This window comes from Chaetura pelagica, unplaced genomic scaffold (assembly GCF_000747805.2).
Source record: "Chaetura pelagica isolate M959 unplaced genomic scaffold, ChaPel_1.0 scaffold360, whole genome shotgun sequence".
NCBI classification, from domain to species: Eukaryota; Metazoa; Chordata; class Aves; order Apodiformes; family Apodidae; genus Chaetura; species Chaetura pelagica.
Window position 1 is genome coordinate 2812770 of NW_009951950.1, and position 9946 is coordinate 2822715.

At 46.7% G+C, this 9946-nt stretch overlaps 1 protein-coding gene across 1 annotated transcript; it reads right to left on the reverse strand.

The window, feature by feature from the left end:
- Positions 1-1056: 1056 nt before the first annotated feature.
- Positions 1057-3812, reverse strand: CRYAA (crystallin, alpha A). The gene is made up of 3 exons (XM_009997932.1): positions 3553-3812; positions 2476-2598; positions 1057-1382 (listed from the first exon to the last, which is right to left on the reverse strand). The coding sequence occupies exons 1-3, from the start codon at positions 3739-3741 to the stop codon at positions 1173-1175; spliced, it is 522 nt and encodes a 173-aa protein (XP_009996234.1). The 5' UTR covers positions 3742-3812; the 3' UTR covers positions 1057-1172.
- Positions 3813-9946: the final 6134 nt, after the last annotated feature.

A 9946-nucleotide genomic window follows, 5' to 3' on the forward strand; every position in this document is an offset into this window, starting at 1 on the left:
ATTTCAGGTGAAATCCTTCACATCTTATCACACAAATGAGGTCTGCTTTGCCATCTTGACTGACGCAGTGGACTTCTGCGGTTGTTGGGCTGCTGAATTTTGTTCCTTTTTTTGATCCTTTTGTTTTGCTTGCAGGAAGGACAACAGGAACATGAAAGAAAGGGCAAGTCATCATCAAAAAAATGTACTTCCAGTGGTGAAAAGCATGTCCTTCAAGCTGCGTTAGGCACCGTGCTAGCCTTTCATCTTCAAAAACCTTAGAAAGGAACAAATGAAACCCTCAAAGCCAATTGCAAGTTTCCTATATCTCTTTATTGACCGCCACTGACCGCATTCTCAGGTTGAGTGCCAGATACCAGTGTGAGAGGTGGAGCTACCCTAAGAAGTACAAGGAGAGAAAGGGAGACGGTGTGTTACGCAGAGGCTGGGGAGAGCTGGCTGGGGATGTGAAGCCTCTGCACAGCGGCGGAGCCCCCCTCTCTCCCCCAAGGGCCTACTAAGACAGTGGAAAGACGTGCTTGTCCTCGTGTCGGTTGTCCCTAAGGGAAACGACAGGGTAGTGGTGTGAACAGATACACTCAAACACTTTTGCTGGAAAAAAAAAATGTACATTGCAACCCCCAAAGGTAAGAGGTTATCATTCCTCCTGCAGTTGCAAGGCATTTGTGGCACATTCATCACATGTACGCAGGATCTCAGGTGTGGGGCTTGGCTCTCTTGCCTTTTTTTTAGAGTAACCAGCGTGACTCTGCACAGGGTAGAGCAAGTCTGCAGGGCTTTTCCCCCTGCTCCAAGCCTCACCTCAAGACTCGGTGCACCAGGAGCCAGTGTTTCTCATGCACTCCCTCCTACCTGATGATGGTTCTGGACTACAGCACCAGACGAAGACCCTTTCAGCAAGCACAGCAAGCGTGGCAGCACGCGCCATCCATGCCATCCCCACAGCACAGCTTGCAGGTTTAAAGCTTCAAAGTCCACAGCTGCTCACCCAGCCCCTTGTCCCATCCAAGGGAAAGGGGGGGAAAAAAAACATACGGAAACAAAGAGGGTTGGGGCGGGGGAGGAAAACCAACAAAGTAAACCCCTCTAGATATTCACTGTTATCTACGCAGCGGCTCTGGGAGCAAGACCTGCAGGCAGCGGCGGCCTGCGCGCCGGGGCAGCGGGCGGGCTTAGGAGGAGGGCGCGGAGGTGGGCTTCTCCTCCCGGGACACGGGGATGGGCCTCTCCGTGTGGCCGGCGTCCATGTTGGAGGGAACCTTGGGGCCCGAGAAGGTCAGCATGCCGTCGTTGGACAGGGAGCAAGTGATGGCAGCCTGGTCCACGTTGGCGGGCAGGCGGTACCGGCGGTGAAACTCGCGGGAGATGTAGCCGTGGTCATCCTGAGAGGCGGTGGGGAAAGGGGGGAAGGCCAGTCAGGATCCCGCTGGCACCACGCCATGCCTCCCTCCTCCCAGCCCTCTGGCTCTGTTGGAGGAGAGCCTGCTTTCGCCCTGGCTGGTGGGGCCACTGTGCTGCCAGCACCACTGGGCACACCTCTGCTTTTTATTCTATATTACAGGCTTGTAGGGGTAGGTGTCCCCCTGTGATGGCCCTGAAGCTGCAAGAGCTGAGCAGAGCAGCCAGGGCCGTTTATGGCCACATTCTGCGTTGGGATCTGATCTAAACGGGGACCCTGCCACAGGCTCTAATTTCAAAGGATGCTTGAAAGTCTGGGGCTCTGCAAAGGTAAAAGCAATGCACATATGTGCACCCTGGGTACTCCCTTACTAGGCAGCAATGCCATGTCTGCCAGACTACACAGTCCTGGCCCCTTTTTTTAGGCCAAAAGAACAAGAAATGCAAATATATATTTTTTATAAGTCAGCCGTGAAAAAGGCTGCTCTCTTCCTCTGGAAAAAACCCAAGTATATTAAAAAATACATACTGTTTCCAGGCTAGAGCTTTGTCTGGCCAAAAAAGTGTATGAAAATAATTAAACCCCTGCTGGTATAATTCACTTTTTGACCCCCACAGATATTTCCATGACACACGTGTTAGAAGTTTCCAAGCCTGAGGCACTTAGTTGTTTTTTCTTTTGTTTTGTTTGCTCTTGCTTTTCTCTCCCAGATCAGCATATGAAAACACTGTTTTCACTAACAATTCTGGCTTATGAAAACTCAGCCATGCTTTGGCAGCAACAGATGATGTTCTTTGTCTGGTCCAGTGTTATTAGTGAACAATGGACATCGTCATCTGATGGTTATGGGAGATGATGATTGAAAATAAACAAGAGAGGAGTGGATTAGCTTGTTATTGTCAGATATCAGGTTGCGGCTCTATGGGGACAGGCCATGCCAGTAATGACAATTGATAAATAACTCCTTATTCTGTAAAATTCTTTTTTTTTTTTTTTTCCTTCAGAGGAGGACAACTGGAAAGAAAGACGGAGCTCAATTCCCCAGCTGCTCCACTGTCACCATCTCTTCCACTTACCTGTCTTTCACTGTGCTTGCCATGGATTTCCACGAAGTCATCGATAATCTTCACACTCAGGTCTTCAGGAGAGAAGTGTTTTACATCCAGCATGATTGTAAACTTGTCTCGGTCGGACCTCACCTGAAACAAACATCATTAGACAGTAAGACCTGAGCTTTAAGCAAGGAGGCAGCGCCAGCATCGCAGTAACTTAAAAGTCGGAGAAGGGGTGGTCTGGTGGCATCACAGTATTCCCTTCTGCAACTACAGGCCTCAGCGGGGTCTTCCTTCCCATCGTGGGGACCCAGGAACACTGTGAGGCTGCGGTAGGTGTCCACACCATTGCTACTGCTCTGAGCTGCGGTGTCAATTCTTAAGGCTCTTCTTGTGCCAGGGACTCCTTTGTACTCAGTGATCTGCCAGATGTACTGGGCGCTTGTGCTCAGCAGCGAGTGGGGATCAAAACCTGTGTAATACTCCCTGCTAGCATGCGTTTCATCCTTTCAGCAATTTATGGTTTCTTTGTGGTCTTGGCTCTGGGAGGAAACAAGTGAGAGAGGGCTGGAACACTGGGGCCTGAACTTCAGACCAGAGCTCCTGTGGCTATGCACTCCTCCTACATGCTGCCTTCAGAGAATTGCTCCTGGGTCCTCCAGTGGGGGCTTACAAAAACCACCGAGCTCCTGAGGCAGAGGAAGGAGCTGGAGGGTCCCTGCTTGCCAGGGTCCTGTCCCACACCAAGCTGCCCTCATGGGCACTTACTCTGGGAACAGCCTAGCTCTTCCCTAGCCATACAGCTGGTGGGTGCAAGGGCAGCAAAGGCAGCCTTTAAAATGTCAGAAACAACTATCGGAAGCCAGAATGGTTTCCATTTCTAGAAGGGAAGCCTTGTACCTAGGGAGGATTTCCCCCCATGCCCAAGAAGGTGTGGGCAGGAAGTGCTTGGTAGTGGGCTGGAGGTTCTCCTCACCCCCTCACACCCCGGTGTGGAGCTACAGCCATCGGCCCATGCCAGCAAGCCATGGGTGAGGTGGAGTGGGTGGAGGTATAGGGAGGGAGAGGAAGGAAAAGAAGAGGAAGCCAAAGGGCCCTTACCTCTGAAATGCCCGACTCCAGCACGCTGCGGAAGAGGGACTGCCTGTAGTAGGGGCTGATAGTGGAAGAGAACAAAGGCAGGAGATCGTACTCAAGGAGACCCTCTCCAAAAAACTGGTCAAACAAACGGCTTGGAATGAGGGGTCCCAGAGCACGCTTGAACCAGGGGTGCTGGATGGTAATGTCCATGCTTGCTGCTGCTGCAACCTGTGGCTGCAAGGGGAGAGCAGAAGGGGCAGTGCAGTCGCTGGGGAGACAGCGATGCCTTGGCAGGACTGCGCGTTGAAGCCCCAGGGAAGCTCCCCCTATATATACCGGTCTCGCAGAATGAAGGCATTAGTGGGATTTCACTGGAAAGACATGATCTCATGATGAAGGCAACGTGGTCAGCAGAAATGCGGAGACTGACCTGGAAATTACAGTCTGGTGGGAATCGGAGCCAGATCTCCCGGAGTGGCAATGCCAGGCAGCAGGGTGTGAGACATGGGGAGCCCAGGGGTACTAGCAACTCCTCTACAGGATCAAGCAGGCTAAACAGGACACCCCAGTGGGCGTCCCAAGGATGCTGGTGAAGGAAGAAGTCTGCTCTGTGGGTCTTTGGAACACGCCCTTGGCTTTTTTGTTAATTTGCGTCTGTTTCTGCCCCTCCTTGAAATGGAGACACAAAGTCTCTTCCAAATAAATGAAACGGTTTTCTTCCAAGTGAGGAAAAAGGGTGTGATTCAGGTTAAAGAAAGGGAAACTTTTTTTTTTTTTTTTTTTTTTTCACGCTATAAAGTGTCTCTACCACTTAAGAGGGGCTTGACAACAGTGGCTCGGGGATCCTGGGGAGGGGCTGTCTTGGAAGCAGGACTAACGCACGATGCAGAGCATGAACGTGGGTCTGACAAAACAGAAACTTTTAACAAACAAATACTTTGCCAAAAGAAAGGGGGAAGAATAAGTTTGATCACTGACTGTAACAGCAGTCCCAAAGCTGCTCTTGAGTGTCCTTGTTTTGATTTAGGAGTGTTGTGGGAGATTAATTTATCTCCCAGTGTCACGACACAGATCCTGCTTAACGTGCACTTTCGGTTATGGCTGTTCTGCATTTCTGTCTCATTTAAAGCTGCCTTCAAGTGGTCATCTGCTATCCTGAATAGACATGGGAAGGGGCACAGGGACAGCTGGCTGCAGGACCAGCAAGCTCAGCCAGAGAGCTGAGGCAGCTGGTCAGCAATAGGACAGCAAGGTGGCCCAGCTCATTAGCAAGGCATGAGTCCACGGCAACAGTCAAAACCACATTTCCACTGGAGCTAGGGATGCAGGGACCAAATCCTATGAGCCTTCTGGACAGAAGAAGCACCTACGTTAGTAGTCCTGTGCGTCTCAACGCTTTTTGCAGTCTGTGGAGAGCAAGGGAGGGAGAGGAGAGGACACCTCCAAAAGGCACTTTAGAGCTGAGGGGCTGAATCATCCTCTCATGGTGCCAGGCACTAATGAAACCGAGGGTGGGTAAGATCCTGGCATCGATGCTTTGAGAGAAATGGGACTATATCAGGACAGAGGAGCTAAATTCAGAAAAATGCTGAAGTAAAGGGGCATTCAGCTAAGCATTGTCTGGCATCTAGGCACTACATGGTCTTGGAAAATCCTTCACCTTTACCCCCACACATGACCCCTCTCCACGCAGTATATAGAGATAAGCAAGGAAAAATGGGAATCAGAATACCCTGTTACAGATGCTTTCCTTCAAGCAGAACAAAAGATTGAGCAGAAAAACACCCAACAAGTCAGTAGAGGCTGCTAACAAGACAAATTAGTTTAGGTTCAACTCACCTAGTTCCATCAAGAAAAGGTCCTGTAGTCTGGCCCTGACTCTCGGGCCTGACGGCTTTTCTAAAATCAGGTGCCAAAACTAGATCAACCCCTCCCCAAGAGAAAGAGGGGAAAAAAAGCACAACAAGGAGTCTCAATTTTGTATTCAGCCCCAAATCTGTCATTTGTCACATGGAAGGAAAGAAAATAGGAGCCACAATGCACTTCCAAGATTTTTCATCAAGAGTTCTATGAGGTTTGGGTCTTTGACCCAGAAGAGAAGAAAATCTCTTCTCAGCAATCCAGTACCAGAAACCTGCTAATCTTTATTTAACCATACAGCAGCAATGACCTGATGATATATGCAAAAATAAAGGAGGCATACAGGAACACGTTCAAATCCCAAGCTACTCACTGAAGCACACAAAGCAAATGTCTCCTTTGGCTGGTAGAGGAGCACATTGAAACTGTGCCCTGACACAGAAAGTGAGACAGACTTTGAGGTCTGACATACCATTTGGGCCCCAAACATGCATGAGGGGTAGGTGCAATCCCTGCAATGTGTTGGGAACATGTCCTTCCCATTTCCTGAACTAGAGGTTATACCAGGAGCACCAGGAGCATCACACACAATGGAAGTCTCCTCTGAGAGCACCTTTCAGTCCTTAAGAAACCTCCAAACTCTTGAATTCTGACCTCCAGTGTGTTCTTTATGCAGGAATGGGGCAAATTATTGGATCAGGGAGGAAGAAAGGAGCCCAGGCAGCCTGTACATCTCTCAGCAACACAGGCCAGCAGCACATTTTTACTCTTAGGCATCAGGAAAGCAGCCACTTGCCTATACAGTTCCTCTTCTCTCACACGGAAGCCCAAGAAAATTCATCATCCATCCTCAGTCTGAATCTTGCTCCAGGATCAGGGCATGTGTGTGTCCAACATGTGACCAGAGCACCCCGTATGTTCAACAGAATGATGGAAGTAGGCTGCTGAGAGAAAAACAACAAATACATCTTCACCTACATTCCATCTAGTTAAATAAAGAATTTGGAATGAGAGAAGAGCACGACCTCTGTGCACCAGTTAGGGGACTAGACTTCTCAAAGGATGCACATCATTATCATAATCTACCAAAGCAAAGCAGTGAGATTTGTTGGCACTCCTGTAAAAGGAAGAAAACTAGTGCATATGCTCCTGAGTGCACCCAAAAGCAATGCTTCAAAGGCAGGTTTTCCCAATGCATCATTGCAAATTTGGAATATGAGGCCAAGTCAAAAGGTCTTTCAGTAGTGTCTGCTGTCTAGCTTAGCTTTGGAAGAATCCCTTCCTAAACTGTCATGCATAATTGCCAGTACATGAGACACATAGTAAAGGATGTTGCACAGGACAAGCTGCAGAAATCCTAAGTCCTCTTTCTGAGTAAAGCAGGTATCTGCGTGAACAAACACAACCCTTGCTTCTATTTATCTGCTATTAGTTTGTCTGTGTGACTGACTCTCACCTGCTGGTTTCTAGGTGAGTCAGTGCTGTTTCAAATCCCCACACAAGGCTCTGTACAAGCCCAACATGAAGAGAAAAGCAAGTTTTGAAGTGGGGCAGTGACCGGTCAGGCATAACTGTAGAAGGTTTTCATGTGATTCTGAAGTGCTAATATAAATGGGATGACTGTTTCCAGCTGGTGCACTGCAGCCCCAGGAGAGCCGAGAAAGGCAACCTCTGCTCTGACCTGCATGTCCTCTTGAGTCAAGTGGTCTCTGTTAACCTGCAGAGGGTGCAACTCTTCAGATTGCTCTTACAGGAAATAGGACTGAGTTCCAGTGCTTTTTCTTTCCAATAGACCTGTCAACCCAAAAAGGTACACCTATACTCATTTAGATGGTCCTCTGCATTTAGGTGTAAGATGTTTTGTGACAATAGAAGAGAGTGAATAATCTCTGCCAATATTTAATTATAAAATTGTTGTTGTATGCCAATCAAACTAGTTTCCTCTCTGAAGGAACATTTCTCTGTGGCACAAAAAGGAGTTCATAACAGCCATACAGAGCTTGGACAGCTAAAAACGTGAGTTGGTTGTAAGTTTTCTTCCTACCATTGTTCCTGTAGTGGAAGATACTACATAATGTGTGTGAGGGAGCTAGTGAGCTGTAAAAAATTACCATTATTTTCTTAATCTTACATAGAACTAGCTTTGGAAAGGGTGTAAGAAGTCCATAAAAGTCAGTATGCAAGCCATCAAGTTGAGAGGGCAGGGTCGCTAGGAAGCCAACATTATTAGCTTTGGCTCTTAAGCTGTTTCTTAGAAGCTCTTCCTAGAAATGAACACAAAGCATTTATCTCTTTCTAAGGGAAGAGTCCTTTATTTGAAATAATTATTTTCTGTTCCTCAAACACATGCATGGAGGAAGGAGCAACTGATTACAGCTGCAGTTAAACTTACATTCCTTTGCACTCAGCCCCCACCAAATACCATGGAAAGCACTAAATGCTGTTGGTATCTTGCTACAGTTTATAATGGATGGGAGGAGGTGAGGCCGTGGTTCAGAGCAATCTGCACATCATGCTGAACCATGGCTGGGGCTGGAGGGCTAAGGCAATGGGAGGGCTGACATGAGAAAAGGCAGAAGTTTTGTTTTATTAGATGAAAAAGTGTTTCTTGTTAAAAGAAAAGAAAATATTTGAAAACCCCTTTTTGAGGACAGTTCATAGTAAGAAAGAAGCCAGTTAGTGGGAGGCTGAGCCCCTTTGTAAAACAGGCCTTGGATTATGAAGTTTAAATATAGATCTAGGAGCCCAACTTTCAGCAACTGTGTTTGGAAAAAAAAATAAAATAGAAAAAAAGAAAAAAAAAAGCAAACACCAACAAAACTTTGGCTTTCTTTTCTTTTAAAGACAAATTAGTCAGTTCCTAGACAACTCTGCAAATGCCATGCCTCCCAAGCAGCCATCAGCTCCCAGCTGGGAGAAGGTGGGTAACCCCCTGCACTCCAGCAGCTTGTGTTAAACAGCCAGGGACTAAGTCTGTCCTGGTGTAAGTCATCATAGCTCTCTCTTCCCTCATCTCTGCATCTCTTGCTTGATGAATGGTCAATCCCTGCACCACAGTTTTGTCCCAGATGGTCCCCACTCTCGCTCAAAATAGTTTTTGTCCCACAGGGACTGTGGTTGCAAAGTGCTGAACACTGGGGCCAGAGAGTGATCACAGAGGTGACAAGTTGAGGAGGTGACATTTTTAGTTTTCTACCTAAAAAGAAACCTTCACCCCACTGTTTTTAAGGCACAATCCTCTGTTTTATTGCTGGCCTTTGGGATTCTTTTTCCTCTTCAACATCTCCTTCTTCCCTGTTTTTGAGGGGTGGGATGACTTTTATTTCCTGGCTTATAGTGATCCACATCCAGATTTACTATTCAGCTGTATGCTGGAAAAATTAAATATTCACTCTCCTCATACAAAGACCGATATTTATTTTATCTAAAGAATTTATATAATACCAACAGTCTGCCTTGGTGCAGCCAAAGAGGCTTAAAAAATTACTAGCAATCCCTTTTTTCCAGCTCAGAGCCCACATCCTAAACACTGAATAAATCCCATCAGTGTTTAGGGCACATAACATCATTGTTGTCAAATCAATGGTGAATTTACGTGCTGTTAATCTTTGGCATTCATTCAAACAAGCTCAGCAAGTTTTAGCAGCACAATGCATTTTATGTTTTCATCAATGGATTTGCATAGGGAATGAGAGATGCTCTTTGCTTCCCAGTCTGCAGCCGCACACCCAGAGAGTGGGAGATGTGAAGAGAACATCTAGGGCACCCAGAGAGCAGAAGAAATAGAACAAGAGCAGGTCTGGAAATTTACAGCTGCTAATCAATTAGGTTTCTCCCCATCTGTAGGATCATGGAATGATTTAGGTTGGAAGGGACCTTAAAGACCACGTAGTTCAAACACCCCTGCCAAGGGCTTGCTTACCTCCTTCCACTGTAGATCTCGGAGCACTTTCCAAAGGAGGTAAGTACCAGCATGGTGACTGGCAAGAAGTAAAATTACTTCTCACTCAGAAAGGCACATGTACAATTTGAGCCCTCCCCACTCCCCTAGTATTTTCTCTGAATAAATCACTTATCTTGTAACTCCACAGAGCTCGCTGCTGAGAGTCCTGCCTTGCAAACAGGTCTCATGTCTGTGAGCTTTCCAAGTCCCCTTTTCCTGCAGTATAAAACAGTCCCCGTGCTCTGGAAATTACACCCATTATTTCTCAGACCAGAGAACTTTAGAGTGTAGGGTTGTTCTGTGACAAGGTGTTTACTCAGACAAAGCAAATAATTTTGCTAAGTGATACAACAGTTGGAGGAATTAAAACATTGACTATCACTCAGAGAAAAGGAGAAATTATGTCCATTGTTTGTTTGTTTTTATGAACCCCTACCAAATAAACAAATCAAGAAGATACAACTTTAGATTGAGACTTCTTTAAAAAACAAACAAATAAACAAACAAACAACTTGCTATATGGGTCTTTGATTTTAAAAATCAATATTTTTTCTTCCAGTGCTCTTGACTCTTTAGATGTGTTATTTCTATATGGCCAACACAAGCATTCCT

Excerpts from the sequence above, each read along its gene's own strand:
- CRYAA (XM_009997932.1), bottom strand. The coding sequence starts at position 3,741 with ATGGACATTACCATCCAGCACCCCTGGTTCAAGCGTGCTCTGGGACCC. Across the intron at positions 2,599-3,552 it reads TGGAGTCGGGCATTTCAGAG|GTGAGGTCCGACCGAGACAA; the intron begins GTAAGGGCCCTT and ends TGTTTGTTTCAG. Across the intron at positions 1,383-2,475 it reads GCAAGCACAGTGAAAGACAG|GATGACCACGGCTACATCTC; the intron begins GTAAGTGGAAGA and ends ACCGCCTCTCAG.